The sequence below is a fragment of the Sander vitreus genome, chromosome 1 (assembly GCF_031162955.1).
Source record: "Sander vitreus isolate 19-12246 chromosome 1, sanVit1, whole genome shotgun sequence".
Lineage (NCBI taxonomy): Eukaryota > Metazoa > Chordata > Actinopteri > Perciformes > Percidae > Sander > Sander vitreus.
Window position 1 is genome coordinate 26,039,417 of NC_135855.1, and position 21,303 is coordinate 26,060,719.

At 40.5% G+C, this 21,303-nt stretch overlaps 1 protein-coding gene across 2 annotated transcripts in view; it reads right to left on the reverse strand.

Moving 5' to 3' along the window:
- Window positions 1–15,591, reverse strand: part of spon1a (spondin 1a) — a 75,916-nt gene extending 60,325 nt beyond the window's left edge. The window contains exons 1-3 of one of the 2 annotated variants that reach the window (XM_078250304.1): window positions 15,023–15,591; window positions 13,835–13,941; window positions 9,070–9,203 (exon numbers count right to left, since the gene is read on the reverse strand). In XM_078250304.1, the coding sequence (XP_078106430.1) occupies window positions 9,070–9,203; window positions 13,835–13,941; window positions 15,023–15,257 (476 nt within the window). In that variant the 5' untranslated portion in view covers window positions 15,258–15,591. The remainder of the gene's footprint in view (window positions 1–9,069; window positions 9,204–13,834; window positions 13,942–15,022) is intronic. The other variant, XM_078250296.1, reaches the window with a different exon arrangement.
- Window positions 15,592–21,303: the final 5,712 nt, after the last annotated feature.

The following is a 21,303-nucleotide window of genomic DNA, read 5'->3' on the forward strand; positions in this document are numbered from 1 at the left end:
TTGAGTTATCTGGCTGCTGAGTTCTGAGTTCAGTTTCTGCAGAGGCCCCAGCCTTGGACCATACCAAAAGATCTGACATTTCTTTCTGAGAGTTTTAGTGATTGTCCATGTTGTCCTCCCCTGTGTATGTTTATTGGTTTGGTCAGCTTGTATATGAGTAGGCTCGTTCGAGACGAGCTAGGTCTGTGCAGAATCGATCACCGGCGATCGCCGCCCAATGCATGCCGGTTAAGATTTGTGTCCGACTTGATCCCGACTTGCTCTGGCATTATTTTTCAGTAGAGTTATGTTTTGTTGACCTTTTTAAGGGCCCTATAACTCTTTGCCTTTATTTACTTTGTTTAATCTTTGTTTTGGGGAAAATAAACTTTTTTTGAACTTTAAACCTGTGTTCCTGTGTTCCTTGACTGCTTGGTCCACGACAGTCTCACACACACTACTGTGTCCTGATAACACTCTCTAATACTCATCACCATACTCTCCTACATACACTACTACTCACAGCGTAACAGAATAATAGTATACACATGAGAGAAAGACAGTATATGTGGTAGTGGTGTGTGAGAGAGTTTGATCGAAATAGTTAAAAATATTCAAAATTGTATTTTCTGACAGGCTGAAGGAAAACAGAAAAATGGTGATCTTTCTATCAATTTAACAAAATGTAAAGATTATAATTTGTCCATAAACATACTATATTGAGTTAAATGTTCATCTATTAACCTTTCAACATATTATCAGCAGTGCCACAGAGCAGATTCAGGCTTTGATTTCAAGAGGCTGTAAGCCCCAATGGCCTTCCTTTTTAGTCAAATTACCTTTTGACTTAAACACTCTTAAATGCTACTATTCTCTCTCTCTCTCTCTCTCTCTCTATGTCATTCCTTCTCACAGAAAAACCAACAACACACAATTATACTCATTCACATACAGGACACTGTCAGTACATTAACTCTGTCTCACACACGTACTATATACTACAACTACACAATTCACATACACTACTATTCTCCCTCACATACACTATCATTTCTCTCTGTATTTTCAATCTCACTCAAACACACCATATTTCACTCTCATAAAAATGATCTTTCTCATATACATACTTTTTGGGGTATATTGGGGGAAATGTGAGATTATGATGGTGTGGGTAAGCACAAGTATGATTGATGGTCAAAAAGGCCAACAGGGATGAAATGATTCAAGGTAAGCAACACCACCAGCACATCTCTTCACACGGCATCACTATGGCAATCATCTGAGAGTCCCGCCTACACTGAAGGGGTACTATCTGCAGGGGAAAACGAAATACAGAAAAGCACATGGTACCAAAAGTGAGGGGAGTCGAACCATGCAGTGGAAATGAGGCGTAATTGTTCACACTTTAATTCAATCTCACATAAATTTCACATATCTCCCTAAGAGAGAGGAGCACACTCTGCCTCACTGCTTGCCCACTTTCCTGGGCTGGCCAGACAAGCAAGCGGAGTAATGCTTATTTAACATCCAATTTAAATTCTATCTCACTTTGCCGAATCCACACGGCCACCGATCCCAATAACCCCAAAAGTGCACTGATTTGAATGCATGTGATTCTGTGTGGGAGGGAGTTTGTATGCATGTTTGAGACCTTAACAAAAAAAGAGAAAGAAGAGAGAGTGAGAAAGAGAATAAAAGAAAAAAGAGAGATAGATTTAGTCTTTCTATGGCTACGTTTCCATTTGCATGCTCAGTAGATGTGTAAAAGAATTAAATAAATAAATTATTATTTAGTTATATTGGCTCCTGCTACAGCCAGAGATTAAATTACTTAATTTTAAACTTACAAAAAAAGAAACAACTGCCTTACAAAAATCCACTGCACAAAAGCAAACGTATTTACATTTAATTCATACTATATGTGTCTGCTTGACTATAGTGGCCTGTCAAAGTTCTCCTTGAGCTGTTCTATCATTGTGCTGAAGGAGATTAGCAGACTCTGACAGCTGCATGTGGTTGTGACATTCATCTGATCACTGATACACTGTCTCAATCAGACAGCCCATCAGAACACATCGCACTACCCTCCATATTGCACGCCAGAGGGGGATGACAAATAAATTGCTTCCTACCTACAAATGGAAAGATGAGAGATAGTGGCAACTTCAATGGCAAGTGCAACATATGGATTATATTTTGATGGTTGACTTACTCTGGCTCCAACCACAAGGATTCAGCTGTTACAGTAACTCATGACTAGAGCTCCACTTTTTGTCATCTCTTTACTAAAAGTTGCTGTGAAGGACATTTAGATCTTAGATTGCACAAAGAACAGTCTGGATAAAAAATGATGGGGACATTTACAATGAAAAGTTTACTGATAATTTAGCACTCATTTATCTACCATTTCCAATCAAGCAGCAGTAGAAAAAGCCCAATTGCAAACAGGTAATAATTAGAAACACTGTGCTGAAGAGCAACCCTTTCACTGGTTAATTCAAGTTGAAATCTTTTAAGTCATCTGTGCCTCTTACTAGGGTTGGGTTATTATAGCTGGTTCCATTTTAGATCTGGTTTCCAATAGGCAAAATAGGCTAACAAATATCTTACGGAAAGTTTATTTCTCCTTATTCTGTTTTATTAGCAAAGAGCAAAACAGTCTAGTAACTGCTTCTTATTTTTAGCCATCGCCAATGTCACTTTAGACTTATTTTTTAAGTAAATAAGTAAGTAAGGTTAATTTACAGTATATAGCACCTTTCACAGATCACAAAGTGCTTAACATTATAAACAATTACACAATAAAAGCAATAAAAAAGACAGAGAACAACAATACACAGCACAAGGCTGAAAATACTTTGGTCAGTTCTTTTACTGACCAAAGATCCTTTATATGCAGAAACACACATCACTGTAATTCGTATGATTTCCACTTTTTTTTTTTTTTGTTGCTGTGCGCACCACATTGACTGCTGATGTATAAGAACGCGGCTGGCCGCGTAGAGAGGTGGTCGGGTAACAAAAGACTTTCACCCAGGAAATGCGTGTTCCTTGGGAGTGTTTTAATACAAACCATGAACTTTTTCCTAAACTTAACTAATCGTTTCGGTGCCTAAAACTTAACTTTCGGCGCCGCATAACGCTCACTTTTTCTTCTTAACCGTAATCTCCGCGGAAATGACTGGCAGCTCACGGTGCTCTGTACACAGCTCACAGTCACCTATTCTTGTGTAACTGAAACACCAACTACAGCTGACCTGACGGAGCACCATGCAGAGCACCGTAGCCGGTGTCGCAGAGCTCTGTAGCGGCTAAACACATCTACAAACTGCCGCTGATACGACGAGCTGTGACGGAGGTCTGTAGCCGTGTCAGGAAGCTCTGTAGCGGCTTAAACAACTAGCAACTGCCGCTCTGTAGCACGGAGCTCTGTAGCCAATGTCATGTGACCAGCCGGCGGTCTCCTAGTTTTCGTATACCATACGTTTTACTGTGCATTACTTTTCATACGATATCATACGAACCCGTTCAAGAGAATGCGTTGCACTCTGTAACACCAGTGGACTGAGTGGACTGTGTGTTTTTGTAGTCAACAAGACCAGCATATATTAGATAATCTAACATAATAGTTATATATGGTGAGGCAAGTGCAGTGCAGTTTTAGATGACTACAGTAATAAGCAGACACAATACTGAATTTGATGCTATTGAATCCCATCCCTACCTCTGACTACAACCAGCATCACTACTGGGGTTGGGTACCGTTTGGATTTTTACGATTCCGATGCCGAACAGGTATTTTTAGAACGATTCCAAACCCTAAACGATTCCTAAACCGATTCTTGAAAAACTGAAAAATGACTTGAAAATTATTTAAATTGAACAATATATTAACGTTTTAAAGTACTTAAATATATAATAAGTAAACCTAAGTCACCTAACGCATAACTGCAATAATTTAACAAATAACAGTTACACTATTAACAAGTAACAACAAAATAAATGTTGTTGAGTTGGTATGCCAACCAGCTTCAAACTTTAGCAGTTCTTTTGCAGAAAAATGACCATATTTGCCTTCTCTGGCAAAATAAGACACCTCTCCTGATTTATGGCATGTCCTGCACAGGAGAAAACTCTCTCAGCTGGTGTCCAAGAGGCCTGTACACACAGGTAGGAGTTTGAAAGGGCAGACAATTTGGGGAGGCTGTCCCGCCTCCCCCACCACCAGGCTACAGGGTCTTGTCCTGAACGATAGACTAGCAGAGCAAGTGTAACATGTTTACTAGTGATCATGTGCAGTCAGTGAATGGTTAATATGCTTTTACGTCCGTTTTGGTAAGCCCAGAGGGTAAATATGGCATTTTGAAAGTAGCCTACATTTACGGTAGCTAGCTAACGGTAGACTACAGAGAAAGTGTGATATTTATGTCCGTTTCGGAGCGTGTAGAAAAAGCCGTCTATCAGCAGTGATTGTAGAGTGCATGTCCCAGAATAGCGCAGACACGCGCTTCACACTGCGAGCGGGCACGTGCACCACTCGGCAGAAAAGGGAGAAAGAAAAAAGAGTGGAAAAAGAGGGAAAATATTTCAGTCGGAACCGAAATTTGCGTTCTAATCCGGTCTGAATACTACCGTTTGCGTAGGAACCGGTTCCATAGTGCAACCTGGTTTCGGTACCCAACCCTAATCACTACAGGGCATTGTCCAGAGTGTACTCTGTTGCACCTGTATCCACACCTAACAGCGACGTCAAAGTGTACTGAACACAGCCTGAACACATTTCTGTATCACTGCAGGAAGATGAGAAATCCAACCACTGTAAGTCAGCAAAAACAATATTTTAGTTGTGCAGCAAAACGTCCATGTATAGATACATTTTTTTACCAAACAAGAGTGGGATAACAGCAACAGAGACACAGTGACAGAAACCTTGGCCTGATTTGAGTCTAGCATGAAGGAAAGCTGAAAATAACTGGATTGGATGGTAAGACTTTCAAAGACAGTGCTCTGAGAACAGGAGTTTGAATGAGCATCCTTGCCTGACCCTATCATCACAGACCAACCTTAGACGAAACCAAACCACCAAGCTCAGCCATTCCATTTAAAAGACGGCAACTGCCCATCAATTATACTGCAGAAAACCACTCGGGAGTCCTGGGACAACAATTGAGTCACGGAAGCGTTCTAACAGCAACACACATGCCACACACACTCTTTTAATGTCATGGCCAGATGTTTTTTTTAAATAACCATGTTATTTTACAAGCATGGCAGACTGACCAAGCTCTTTTGGGATATGAAATGAAATTTTATAACATTTACCCTGCCTGTTTAATTTAAGTGTCCTCTCTACATAATCTATACAAATTAGCAATCTTCACATTATTATGTTGTTTCTTTCTCTGCATATGTGTTGTACCCATGTGTTGTACCCATGGTTCTCTGCTGGTATGAGCTGTATGATAGCTCAGCCATGGTGTACAAGAATGTCTCTCTCTCTAGTTACAGGAGATGAACCTCCTCAATCAATACCATTTAATTAACACTTTTGTTCTGTTGTAGCACAGAGGCATAAAAAAGCCTTGTCATCTTTATGAGTGCTAGGTAAGGAGAAGAACAGTGGCAAATACCGACTCCCAGCCTGTAATTATGATTTTTAGAGGTGTCTCTTTTGAACTTCTTACTCTCTCCCTCCCCTATTGTCTGCGCCCTGGTATTACTACATCCATATCTCAGCACTTTCAAGTATCTCTTTCTAGGCTGCATGCTCTGGCACACTTTAAACTGTTATCCCTCTACCCATGTGCCTAACTGAGTACTATTCTGCCATCATCCCACTGATCTTTATGAGGAGAGCCGAAGTGCCGACATGACCTGCTGCGAGAAAACTATGACAACACACCACAGAGAAGATTAAAAGAAAGAGGAGATGGATAAAAAAGAGAAGCGAGGAGAGCGAGGAGTGAGAGAGAGTATAGGAAAGCTTAGAGGTTATTGAGAGGGCAGGTCATGAAGATACTCCAGAAAGCTAAGGACAAGAGAAATGGAAAGCACAGAGACATAGAAAAGGAAAAACTTCTCGCACTCTGTATCAGCCACATAATAACATGCATTACTATAAAATGCAACCTGTTCATCATCCCTTTGTACATAGGAACAGCAGAGATATAGACCAGGCAGCAGAGAAACAGGGTACACACACAGTTAAATAATGCATTGATCAGAAAGCCTTGTGAGTCACAATCCCTTAGTATCTTTCTACCTCCTGTACTCTCATTATTTTCCCATAGTACTGGATTAATAAATGGATTCCAGCCATGATTTGTCTTCAGCTCAACATGACTACCCTTCTGTTTCCAAGTAAGCCCAGAGGACACAAAACAGTAGAATTGATTGATGTCAATCAGCCGTATAACTAATAAAAGTAATGAATATTTTATGAAGCCAAGTGGGAATGAAAATTTGACAAGGCATTCTGTACTTAACTCTGCATAGCTTAGGGGAAGCAATGTATTGAAACTGGTTAACTGTTGGGTACCGACACTTGGTGCTAATACGGCACCGGTGCCTTAATGACCGGTATCTACCAGACCGAATAGTAACGCAGATTTCGGTGCCTCATTTAGGTGTCACTGATATGCCTGCGCTGCCCTCTGATGCTCCTAAATGGATGTTAGAGGGAACAGAAGCATTGCTGCATGTGACGCTAGTTGACACTACACTTGGCAGCAGGTAACGTTAGCCTACCGTTAGCTAGTAGCTGGATGAAACATGGTTAAAATGCTAACAGCTGGGCGCCTGGATAGCTCAGTTGGTGGAGCGGGCACCCATATGTAGAGGTTTACTCCTCCCCTTTCATGTCTTCAGCTGTACTGTCGAATAAAGGCCTAAAAATGCCCAAAAAATAATCTAAAAAAAAAAAAAAAATGCTGACAGCTAACATAAACGGTGTGACTGTATTTCACTGTAGAGGATTCCAACACCGAGACGTAACAGTCCGCAGCTGCCGTTGTCGGAAAAACAACACAGACGGTGCGTTCACTTGAAACTTGCCTCGCCAGCCTCGTGGTGCATTCAAAGTTATTGTAAAATACCCTTTTTCCATCTAGTGGTTGTTTTTGTCGTTTACCAGCAATTTACTGGTGAAATAAGTTATTGTTATAAGTTATTGTTTAATTTTGACCTTAGCAATAAACAAGCTGTTCTTAAATGGCGCCGACTGTCGTTTTGTGCTCCTTTTTTCTTTTTTAAATATATACATATTTTTTTGTAATCTTTTTAAAAGTATCAGTTCAGGTACTGTTTAGGCACCGGCACCGTTTTAAAAGTATCATTTTAGCACCGGTATCGGAAAAAAACCCAAACGATACCCAACCCTATTTACTGTAGATGTGGACTCGGTGTATGCTGGTAGCAAAGTTCGCAATCCCAGAGAGCTGTAGTTCTTTAAATTAAATTATACAACTTAGATTTACCTTTGAATGACAGAATTAAATATAAGATAGATAACCTATCTTGTAAAGCATTTATTTAAAAAGTTGAAAAACAAATGCTTAAAACCATCCTACTACTGCACGTCACCCTCTCTCACATCAAAACTAACAGTTACTCACTTGCCAGTAAACCTAACTAAAATAATGCAGTCTGATGCAAAAGTCCTGCAATAAATCCTTATGATAATTTTGTAGGGTGTAGCTTGCAGTGCTGTTAAACTGTATTGCATTATACAGAGAGGTGTTTCTGTTATTAGATCTACCCTCGTTGATATAAGTGCTTTCAATCTGCTATAATAAATTCACATTCTCAAAAATACAACAAGACATGCTAGTGTGGCTGCCTGGAAAGTAGAAAAGAAACCTTATTCTTAGGTTACTTGGGTTACCTTATTAACCCTTATTCATCTAAATATCGACTTTACTCCTCCACAATGACGTTTTGAGCTTGAAGTCGACTAGTCACTGATCATGTGGTGTTGGCACTAACAACATAGACCTGTAGCACCGTCACTGGCAAAATTTGTCAAAAACCCAGCTCATTTGGAACTTCATTTGAAAGCCACGAAACATTTGGGACAAAAGGAGATATTGGAGCTAAGGATGAGGAGAGCTGCCTGTATGCCTGCCATAGTCGGCAGGAGAGAATTACAAATCAAATCTATCATTCAGGACTTGCAGACTAAGCTTGTATCTTGTATTCTCTATTTTTCTGCAGGCAGCGATGAAGGGAAAAAACAATGCCATTTAAAAATCCTCCACATAACCAGACCTCTTAGAACTAGTACTGTCAAACGATTAAAATATTTAATCGTGATTAATCACATTAATGTCATAGTTAACTCGCAATTAATCGCACTTTTTATCTATTCTAAATGTCCCTAGATTTCTTTTAGTTCAGTTTTTTCTCATTTGAATGCTCTTATCAACATGGAAAAGTGGATCGGCTTGCTTTGTGCTTTTGTCACCTGGCTTTGACGAGGGGGCAGAGAATTTGCATCAGCTGTGCTTGGCCATCAAGTTCAGACTGGACGTGCTGCGATGATAGCTCAGTTCACAACGACAAAACACACAGATCACTTTGGTCTTGTCAATGGAACCATTTGGCAACTTTTTAAAAGTAAACTTTCCATTCAGAATCTTATTGGCATCCATTTCAGCATCTTGCGCTCGCCATCCACTCATCACGTAACTTTAGCCTACTAGCCTACTCTTTGGCCGGCTCGCAAGCCCAAACAAGTGTGTGCGGCGGGCCGATTGTTTTATTTCCAGTCTAGCTAGATCCGGTGTGGTGTTGTAGTTTTTCTAACGTTACTAGTTGTTGCAACAGCATGTGAAAAAAACGACAAAGTTTGCTAGGCCAAAAAGAACGTTAATCTCGCGATAAAAAAATTGACGCCGTTAAAATGGGTTTGCATTAACGGCGTTAATAACTGACAGCACTACTTAGAACGTAATGAATTACAGTTCACCAAGCACAAGGACCGGTTTAGCTAAAAGTTAATCCTCCACCAGTAGCGTACATTGTATGTCTAACCATTTGAGCTGAGGACTCGCCTCTGCTCATCAGGCTCAGCATCAGGCGCGGTATACATACTTAATAGAGACACAGCCAGAGCCACTGGGTGGCGCAGTCCAAAACACCTGGATGCTGGTGCGTCTGCGGGGAGTGCTCTCTGTCACTGCAGGGGGGCAGTTGGTCATGAACTGTGTTTCCTCCTCATCAATTATCTGTAAAGCGCACGCACACACACACACACACACACACACACACACACACACAAAGAAAGAGATTAGTGATGAATAAAAATGTCCTCAGATAAGACTTGCCTCAAAGGCACTTGAAACATCTGCATGTGTCATTGGACTATTTCATATTAATTTCCTCTCCCATTGTCAGCTCAAGTGCCTATAAACATAATTAGCAGCTGAAACTGACATTGATTTCACATTTTCAGGACTCATCAAAAATAAATCCAAAACACACAATGTGAGAGTTGTTGGTATAACAAACACATCTGACTTTAGCAGCTATTACGTTAAAATGAACAGAAGCCTCTCACACGCACTGGTTCCAACACCAGTGTTAAAGCATCCTGAGGTCCAGGATGCTTCCAATTGGCAACAAAATCATTCCGAACTATGTTTAACAGGAGAGGAGAGAAGAAAATAGATTGACACATAAAACTGTTGTATATGTTGTTCTCCAATCATTACTTGAAGGTATCTACATAAGAGTGACATGACACTGTCATGAACTTGTCATAAACATTATAAACAAGTCATAAATGTTTATGACATAACACTTCTTAATAAGTGTCATTCGGTTTTTGTCATGACAAGTTATGGTTATGGTTAGGGTTAGTGTTAGGGTTAGGGTTCATGTGGCATGACTGTGTTATGACAGTGCCATGTGTTCATGACAGTGTCATGTCACTCTTATGTAGATACCTTCAAGTAAAGTGTTACCTTATTTTACCAGACAAAGAAAGAAGAAAGTACTGGATACTTTTTCTTCTTACTTTGTCTATTTAAAATGAAACAGTCGCCATAACTTTTAATGTGGAGTAGATACTGCTTCTTTTCAAGGGTTCAAAAGCCAAAAAGGTTGGGAACCACTGAGTCAGAATAAGAGACAGGAGAGTCGATTCTTCTCATTCCAGTCCTTGTGAAAATCTGTCATTGTCAGTGTGTTGGGGACAAGGACACAAGCTCCTTCAGACCTTCCACCACAGTACCAAAAAAAGCTGGTTAAGACTTTTGACACCAAACAGCTACTTAGATCGATCAGAGAGCTAACACCCAGATGCCCAATCATGACCCCTGTATATATCATGATCACTGTAAGCAGCATAAAAAAAGAAGTCCCCAGACTCTTTGCGTCAAACAGAAGAGTCCAAATGCATGCTGCCCTCTTTACTCAGGTACACATCTGAGACACTGAGCATCTCATTGATTTTAACTAGAGAGGAAATTAGTAGAGCTGGTTGCATGAGGGAGCGCAGCCAGCGAGCTAGTATTCGCTGCCCAGAAACCAAGGATCTGTTTGATTGGAAGTGACATCAGCAACGTTCTCACACCATAAAGCTGTCAGCAGAGAATTTCCTTTGTCATGCCATGTTATGAATGAGTTCCCTCTTAAAGTGGATTGTGTGTGGATGTGCATGCCTCTGTGTGTGTGTGTGTGTGTGTGTGTGTGTGTGTGTGTGTGTGTGTGTGTGTGTGTGCGCGTGTGTGTGTGTGTGTGTGTGTGTGTGTGTGTGTGTGTGTGTGTGTGTGTGTTCAGCCTATCACGGTGTGACGGATTATACAGCCCCCCCTCTATGTTCCCATGGTTTCTAACAGGCATCCTGGGGTGGCCTGACTGGACTACAACACATGTTAAAACCAGTGAAGTCTCATGGGAATGCATTAAACACCATCTGTAAAAGGTCAGTTAGTTTGCTGCTAACTGACCTATGACCAGTTTCTTCTAATTCCAAATTTTCAAACCTTTTACCAATAAATGGATAGTGAGAGTTGGGAAAGGAGAAAAATGTGACACATAATTGGAAAAATGTATGCATTTGTGCATCAGAGTAAGTGCTTGGCTCTACAGTAGCTACTGGTCAGACCCAAACAACATCAATGATCTAAAATAACATGGGGACTTTGGAAAATTGAATGCAAATGGAACAATTTGCACAGAGGTTTACTTGTCAAACATCTTTGTTTGTCGTAATATCAGATCATCCTTGTGGAAGTATGACGTGAAGACGATGCACCCACGATCTCTGTTATGTCTACGTATACGATTAAGTCATACAGTGTGTTGCCCTCACAGTGGCACCGATTTCACCTTTGACATAACCACATTTGCCTTTTCTTGTTTTATCATTTCACCCTGCTGAGAAGTAATGTCTCATCAGACATCGCCAGCATTGCCAGCTGGTTTACGCTCCTGCCAACAAACACACACACACAAACACACACATACACACACATACATACACACAGTGGCAGCTGACCTTCCCAGAAAGCTCAATAAAAGTGCTTTTCATCAAGTCAGGAGCTGTCCTAAGACGGCTGAGACGGGACACACCATCAGATTTCAAATGAGCTGTATGTTAAATAAAGCCTGACGTCTTCTCTTGCAGCTTCTTTTTTTCATTCTTTTCTCTCAATGCCTGGAGAGCAGCCCACCCAGGACTCTTTCAGAATGGAGGAATGGTGTGTGTGTGTGTGTGTGTGTGTGTGTGTGTGTGTGTGTGTGTGTGTGTGTGTGTGTGTGTGCGTGCGTGCGCGCGCGTGTGCGTGTGTGTGCGTGCGTGCGTGCGTGCGTGCGTGTGTGTGTGTGTGTGTGTTTCACATAAAAGACATAAAAAAATGAAAGACTGAGCAGGTGATGATAGAGGGATATCTCTTTGGATAGCAGTTTATTTTTACTGCGCTGTCACATAGTGCTTGTACGAAACAGGTGATCATTTGCAGCTGATACCTTCAACTTCTTAAACCTAGCAGGCTTCTAATCAAAGGCAGGTCCCAGTAATGACATATCCATTATTTTTACGTCTACGGTCACACATCTATCTATCATTCTGTGTGCACTCCACACTCAGTTGCGTCCATGCGTAAAAAGCAAAGAGACTGAACGTGACTAAATGACGTAGTGTTTCTTCACTCCTGACGTTTAGCGCCCTGTCACACCACGCCACACTCCGCCATACGGCTGAAGAGCACACTCAAGGCTGGCACTAAATAACAACAGCATGAAATATATTGTAAGGACAAATAAAACAGAAGGAATCTTGCCAGTGTTAGCGCTGGTTAATGACAGGACAAAAATAAAATGTTCCCGTTTTTTATGTCCTCCCATATTCAAAGCTCAGGTTCACAGAGAGTGCCACGACATGGCAGTAGCTGTGATCAGAGAAGCCTGAGGGCTGCTGTGCAAACCCTTCCAGTGTATTGTACTACAGGTTCAATAAAATAATAGGGTTTTATGTGGGAAGCGACTGAAACAGACAGGTTCACAAAAGTCTGAAAAAGAGAACTCCACATATGCTGTTGAACCCATTTAACAACTGCTTCTTTGCGAGTTCTGCCCTATGAAGACATATGTTCAAGTTCTGGGAGGGAGTGGGAATTTGGCTTAAAACTTTATGTATGACTTGCATTTTCTTATTTAAAAAAAAAACTCTGTATCGTGGTATATAGTGCCTTTACTGTTGTAAACTGAACTCAAATATTTCTCTAACATTTTCATACTTGATACAGCTAAAACCCAATTCCTCAGTTGCTCAGTTCTTTTTGAATCCTTTGAAAACAGGATGTAATCTTCTGCACTGAGAGCTCTATGGATGTCTTGAAACTGTAGCCTAGACTTGAATGGAATAAACATTGGCAGGACACAGTAAGCTAAAAGGCATGAGAAAGAACAAGAACCAGTAGAGTGGAATTAATTCAAAAGGTTATAAATGTAATGTTACATAGAGGTTTCATCAACTTACAATGTAGTTCTACACTGTGAATGTGCTGTAATAGCATCTACAGACATTACATGATGCTATATGTATATGTATAATACGTTCTACATTCTAGAAATAAAGTTTATCATTACATGATTATTACCCTTCCTCTCTCTGGACTCACACACATACACATACCCCATCAACCAATCTTCTCTCTACCACTCGACTCCTCAAACTGCATAATAATTACAAAGGCCTCACATATTTGGCCATTATCAAATGCTTGCAACAGCACCAGTTTCCTTGCCTTCTCTCTCTTCTTTTGGCACTCTTGACACCACTCCGTTCTCTCCCTGCTTCCTACAAAACTTCAGCTTGGCCTGTCTGTGTAAAATGCTTATTAGCCTCTCAACTACACCAATTATACACGTCTTACATACATGAACTGTACTGTATGCCTGATTGTGGGCACACAACTTTTCAAATTCCACAAACGTGTACTTTCACAGCCTGGGAAAGCAAAGCTACATGCAGCTGAGCTGAGAGTACGCTCTTTTCATATGCTTTATCAAGCCTATTAAAAAAGCTGAGGTGAGAATTATCGCACTTTGACATGTCAAGACAGGAAAGAAAATCTGTCAACACCCCCATCCCCCCAATCTACAGTAAGATCTGTCTATTTATTCACACACGTCATGCACAGTGCTGGAGTCCAGAGGAAGGATGGGATGCAGGATGGACATTAAATATTAAATAAATACATAAATAAGGTTTAACTAGCGGTGTGGCAGATTAGGATAAGTTAATTAATTGCTATGGAACTGCACTGTGAATAGAGAAAATGTACAAATTGTCGAATTGTCAAATCTTTTCTGATTGTACAAGCAGTCATGTCTTTAGCTGTTACCTTACCTGGAAATTTCCAATGTAGTCCTCCTCTCTGTCTCCTTCTGCACCCTCCTTCAGGGCAATAAGGGTGAACCCTCTGAAGTAGGAGGGGCTGGATGCAATCAGAGTCACTGGATGGATTCAAACAAGAGTGACAGCAAGGATCACTTGACAGAGAAAGCAGCTGAACTACAATACTCACTGCCAAACATACCTGTAGACTAAAGTGGGTTTAATTAACTACCTGCCTGAGTAGTGTTACACTTATACTAGTAATGTGAAATGATAGTATGTGTTGGATTTTTGTGGATAAACGGTAATATATTCTGATAGAATATAATTCATTTATGCACAATCAAACGTGCCACGTGTTCTTGAGAATGTAGCTCACATAACAGAAATCATAATGGTTCAGTCTCAGCCAGGCAGTAGGCTATTATCAGAAGATGTTTAAGTGTTTTTTAGGCATTTGCAAATCAGCAGAACATAAAAGAATGTTCATTTACTTTGGGGAAACTTAAATTTGCTGCACTTGACAACTTTATCGGAATCTTGGGATGGGAAGTGTTTGAACTTCAAAATAACTTGTGATTACCAACTCCTCACTTTGAGCTAATTCAGTTATTGGCTTTGAATGATATGGAACTATTTATAATTAGGCTAAATCAGAAAATAATGAACTAACCACAGTGCAATATATTGTCAAGTCCAGAACAGCATGCTTCTTTGAGATTCACAGAGCAGATGGCACATGCAGCTCCAAACAACTTCCACTTTAAACAAAAGCTATAAAATCGGGGACTGCTGGCTTTTTAAAAATCTGTTTTAACTATGAAAGAGAATACCAAAAAGCATGGAAGAGTTTGCAGAGGGATTTAGCTTTATATAAACCTTTTGAATTTTTCATTATGAGCTTTTAAGACCTACTATTTACTCTTTATTAATTGTGTCCAAATTAGGTTGAAAGTAAATCGTTGTCACCTTTGGCTATAAATAGTTTAAATGCATATTTCCTTTTTGGGATGCAGGACCATCTATTTACTAACGAAATATACTTTCAGGGCACATATACTCGCTTCGCAACAAAAGTAGACCCTGTAGAAACTTATATTAAGTTTGCATAGCCTACTGACCGTAGACTCGTATTTATTTCACAATGCGTACAGTGGAAACCACCGCAGTGTGCGTAAAATCCCGCGGATAAACACAAACCTCTGTATGTGCTCCCTGGCTGATAGCTCTCCGGGTCTCCCTCAACGCGGAGTCGAAACTCGCTGTTGCCCTCCTTCCGATTGCTCTGAGCCCGTAATATCCGACTACAATACCCGTCTCCCTTCCCGGCTCTCTCAGAGGGCTCCTCGGTGAATGCAAACATATTGCACGCTGCGATGGAAATTAAGCAGAGCAGGAGAATAAAGCGCGATTGTAGCTCGGTTGCTGTCATCATGTAGGTTTCCGAAAGACAAGTTGATGTGCGGAGATGAAGGAAATCTTGTCAGGGGGAGAATGAACGTTTGTTTAAGCTCCTGTTTCAGTCCTAAATGAGAACCCAACTTGCCAACTGCTGAAGTAGATTTCTGCTCTGCTAGGAGGGTAGATCCATCCTGGTTTGAGTAACAGAGAGCGAGAAGGAGGGACTGGGATGCGCTGTGCTCTCTCGCTCTACGAGAACTGTGTCGCTGCTAGACTGAGCAGGAGAGCAGAGGTTCGAGGAAATGGCCAAGAGAGGAATGAGCGCTGTGTGTTTGTCTCCAAGGCCACAGCTATTTACAGACAGACTATAGAATACTCTGAACCAACAGACTGAGAACAAAGACAAACATTCCCACCAATGAGGAGGAGACGTTGGACATACTTGAACTGAACTATGTGCAGTGTGTGTGTGTGTGTGTGTGTGTGTGTGTGTGTGTGTGTGTGTGTGTGTGTGTGTGTGTGTGTGTGTGTGTGTGTATGTATATGTGTGTGCGCGCGTGTGTGTGTGTGTGTGTGTTAGTGTCATTACTCAAGACCCATAAGGATGACATGAACACACACAGAGACACACAAAGGAATTGATAAAGTATGCTAAACGGTTGTCTAGGTGACTGATTAAATGATAAGTGAACTGATGAATTTCACATTGTCTCAGAATTGATGCCAGTATGTGAGCTTCCACCTGTTTCAACACATCAGTGAGATCAGGCAAAATAAGGTTAGTCATTGTAGTCAAATCTGAGTAGGCTATAGGGTTGTTTTTAAAGTTTGGGACTAAAAGGAACTACTGTCATGATCAACACAAGGAATAGGATTTTACAGATTGTTCAGTACACTAGGGAACTCTCAGAGAATATTGATCCATCTCAATAACATCTGAAAAGGCAAGGCAGCTTTATTTGTAGGGCACATTTCAGCAACAAGGCAATTCAAAGTGCTTTACATAAAACATTAAAGAGCAGTTAAAAACATCTGGTAAAGAGAACATAAAAACAGCTAAAATACAATAAGACAGGTATGAAATACAAGAATAAAAGTTACAGTGCAGTGTAAGAATTACTTAAAAAAGGCAGCATCAAAAAGAAAAATGATTTAAAAGAACAGAGTTGCAGCGTACTTGCAGTTTTAGGGGAGTTGTTTAGTTCTGACTCTGGTGACAGACAGTTGACCCAGACGACAAAGAGGTCTTTTGTTCAGGTGATTTGTTCAATGCACTTACTCAGTGTTTGTTTTGGACCATAGTCCCCTGGTTATATGGTTATGTAAATTAGTGTGTCGTCCGCATAACTATGGTAACTTCTTTAGTTGTTTTTCATAATCTGAGCCAGTGGAAGCATGTAGGCCCCAGAACGAAGCTTTGGGGAACTCCATATTTGTCCGCTCAGATGTGTAATTACTTATGGACACAAAGTAATCCCTGTTCTTTCAAATACAGCACTGAGATCAAATAATACTGAGACTGAAATTTTGCCACAAGTGGATGTCATTGAAGACTTTAACAAGAGCCGTCTCAGTCAAAAACCTGACTGGAAGGCATCAAAAGAGTTGTTTAGTGACAAGAAAAAGTTAAGCTGTTGTAAAACAGCTTAACTTTTTAATTTGGTTTAATTTGGTTTGATATGGGCCTATAATTGCTCCTTAGTGACCTGTCTAGATTATTGTGAGTGGTTTTGGCAGAATATCAAGGCAACAGGAGGAGGATTTCAGATATGGTATAATATTCCCCAGGTTTTTATGGTTAGTCGCATAAAATTGTGTCATGGTATTTGAATTGGTTTTATGTGGATACAGGAAAAACACATCCTGTACCTGATAAAGAGGCACTGACTGCTTGTCTAATTTTCTGATTTTTTTCAGTGAAGGAGGCAAATTCATCGCAGGCCCTGGTGGATAAAAGTTTAGATGCTACTGATTCTGGAGGGTTTATTAACCTACCGACAGTTGCAAACAAGGCATGTGAATTAACTGCAAAAACAGAGATTAAGTGTGACCTTGCAGAGTCACTGTACACACTTATAGTTATGTAGATTGTAGCACTGTGTACAAAAACATTTTAGCCATAGCTGCATGTCTCTGAGATGCCAATGTCTGTCTGTGGTTTGGTCCATCCACCACTTTGGTGTAGACTGAAATATCGCGATGGATTGTCATGACATTTTGTATAGAAATATTTTGTATGGACTGTCATGGTCCCCAGAGGATGAAACCTACTGCCTCTGGTGCCCCCCTGACTTGCCTGCTACCATCTGACATTCCCATCAGCCAATTAAAAACTCATACATTTTAAAATCTTTTGGTCTTTTGGTAAAATCTTTCAGGTAAATCTGAATTATTCTTATTCATAAGCCCTGGAAGGGACAAGCATGTCTGTTAGAATTGGTTTTATATGATTCTTGGATCAAATGTAAGCTTGAGCTGTCTCATTTGTCATTATTCTCTGCTTTTCGGTTTCTTCCACCCAGCTTTGTCTCTTTCACGGTAACATATGTACACACACATTTTCACCTTTAGACCTTAAATCAGAATCAGTAATCAGAATCTAAATATAGTTCAAGTACAACTAATGATCATGACCCATCATGACCAAGACCAAACTTTCCCTCTCCATCAGGGAAAGTTTCCGGTATGATGTAATTTAATACATGAGATGAAACAAATAATACAAGAGTGTTTAGAGTAACCATTAATCAAGACACTCATTCACATTTGGTTTATTCTTTTCTATTACATAGCATCCTACATTGATTTATTAACTGCTTGATTCAGCAATTAAAAGCTAATAAAATTAACCATGCATTGTTTGGCTCAGTAACAGAAGCATGGTGATTTAGTGGGGGGTTTCAAAAGTTGGATTTCACCCACTTGCTGCCTATTTCAAGCCTTAATGATTGAAGTTAGCACCATTCTTGAAAACGTAGTGGGTGTTTGAACCAAAACCATGGTAAGGAAACTACCTTATAGTAGACTATCTATTAATCTATCACATGGTTTACTTTAGTTTGACATTCTGTGTCTCATTAACAGGCCAAGAAATAAAATATTCTCTCCTGATCGCTTACTGCCTCACTCGTTATCTTCCTCACCTTCTTTTCTGCCTCTTTTTTCTCATTTCCTTCTGCCTTCCAAAGCGTTTTGGTTTTGACAGTTGTCTGTTCACCACAGTTCTCCAGTCACTGAAATAAAAACGTTATACAACACAACTCTGAGAATGAAACGATAAACTGAAAAGTGTTGATGTAATCCCTTTTGTTTTTTCTCCTCTTAATCTTGCAGAGGAGGAAGGCAACATTTTATTCTTTGTGACAATTTCTTGCAACACCCCCAGAGTCTTCAAAAGGGTCAGCAAGCATGTAATGAGAATGTAACCATTTCTGATGGGCAGTGACAAATAGAGAGTGGCTACGCTCTGGGCATCGACCGCTGGGTTGATGGATGGATGATGGGAGAGGAAAGTGTAAGAGTCTGGCTAGCAGAACACTGCACCAGCAGGTGTCATGAAAGCATTTTGTCTCACAGCCCTGCTGAGCTGAATCCCTTCACCACCTTCAGTCCTCAGGTTACTCTCTGCATTTTTACATAATACACGCATCAGAACAATATCCGCAAGATCCTCACATTCCCTTTTACCAATGATAGTAAAATGTTAACCGAATTTTCAGATATGCACCTAATAAAATTATATAAGTGCTGATGACTCTCCAGTTGAAAAAAAACAATAGCTCTTGATTCATAACTTTTAACTTATTTTGCCCACAGCCTTATATAATACATATTCATAAGTGCTGTAGCTCTACATTGGGCACATGAAACCTTTTGCAGTTTAATTGTTGTTGCATTCCTCTGACACATTCTGCATGAGAATAAAGTGAGCCAGAGTCTGCAGTTACTGAATATGGATTTCTATACTCAACACACCTATTTTTGTATTACAGCAGTTGGATTATTTTACCCTTTAAAGATATGGCAATGTCTCAATGCTTCATAATGTTAGAGAAATATGTTGTGACCAGGGCAATCTGCTTCAAATTCCTGAACTAGTCAAAAAATCTGAGGAAGTTGAATGAGTTATGACCTGTCATTCCCTCAACAACTATTCTTGAGTTGCCCTTGAGTGGGGCACTTAGCGCCCAACAGCTTCAGGGGAGCTACTTAGAGGCAACAGTAGGAGACTGTCAATGTACTGCGTCACTAACAGGTACGTGTGTGTGCAACTAGGGATGTCAAAAACTGCAATGCTGAAAATAGCCTTCACTTTTAACTGACCTTTTCGGGTCATACAAAAGTGATTTAAATGTTATTAATAAAACATTAGCAGGAGAGTATTTTGCATTTTCGTGTTATTCGTTACAACCCCAGCATCTAAAGGCCTTTCTGCTGTGTTCATACCAAGCGCTGGGCGTTACTCAGGCATGTTTGACCGAGGGATCAATTGTGTTCATTCGCATTATTCACACAAGCCGTGCCAGAGGAGTAACAGCTCCACATAGATACCAACAACGTTTCTTTCCGACAACACGGCCTGTATAAGTACTACTGCTAATTCCAAGATACGTGGGAAAACCGAACGCTGTCAATTCTGGGTTCACAAAATCACCTGGAGGCGCACACAGCTCTGTAAATTTCACTGTCCACAGACAGCTACAATACTATTTTCCTCCAGTTCTGACTGAATAACAGTGACATTAAAAGAAAACGCTGATATGCTTTTTCAACACAAGTTGAAATGTTTGCGCCTTTTAAGTTGCCTGGCTCAAAGTCACGTCTTTATATTTTCATAATCGCTTCACGTTTGGTGTGAACATTGACCTCTTTTTTTTTTTTTATCTTCTCTTATCCTTCGCGTGTCAGCTGCATCAACCAATTAAAGATCTTAATTGAAAGTCATCAGCGCACCTTTTTTTGACATAATAGCAGGCTTTTCAAGGAGTCAAAGGAGAATCCCCATCTCCCTCTGTTTTCCACTGTCACTCTGTCTTTCACATGCAACACACACACACACACACACACCATTATCACATAGAAGAGGGAGGCCTCAACCTCAAGGCAGATAGCCGCCCACCTAGAGCTTGGTTCTAACCAAGGTTTCTCCCGGTTAAAGGGGAGTTTTCCTTTCATCGCTAAGTGCTTGCTTGAAGTGGGTCTCTGTAAATTAAAGCAAATGGTCTAGACCTCCTCTATAGGAATGATATCATCAGATAACCTTTGTTGTGATTTGGTGTTACATAAATAAAATTGACATGACTTGACTCCCTTCCAGGCTAGACTTTTATAATGAGCTTTCTTATATCCAGTTTCACAAAGACCTAAACATTGTTAACAATTTCATGGAGGATATGAGACATTTATTCATGTTAGCAAAGATATCATTATAGCAGAAATTTCCCTCACACACCCTGTTGCACAGAGACTCACTATAGTTTCTTCACTAACAAGCCTGTGCCTGGCCAAGAAAGCATAACCCCACATAAAACATTTTTGTTGGGTGTTGTAGGTTTCCAGTCTTTGTGCTAAGCTAACCGGCTGCAGGTGGTATTCATATTTAATGGACGAACATCAGAATGTTATCAATCTTCTCATCCAATTCGCCGCCAAAGCAAATAAGCGGATTTCCCAAAATTGTTAGGGGCTTGTTCTGACCCAGAACACAGAGATTTCACACACAGACAATGAAAGCAGTTTGTAAAGGTTTTAAACGAACAAAATAGTACTCAGATACAGTGTGGGTTTTGTCTGAGCGGGGAATCTCCTGGCTGGTCCGAGTACCGAGGGGGGGGGGGGGGGATCCAGGTCGTCGCCAGGATACTCGAGGCGGACAAGCAGGGAAAAGTTCACAGTAGTTTCCACAGGTGGAGAATAAGGCTGGACGGTGAGGCTGGAAGCTTGTAGGCACAGCAAAGGAGGCAGCAGGTCTGAGCAGTCACTGGACAGAAACACAAGGTAAGTATGAGCTCAGGAGAACAAAGACAAATGCTAGGGTGCACAAGACAACACGGACACAACTTGAGTAAACTGAGAACTCA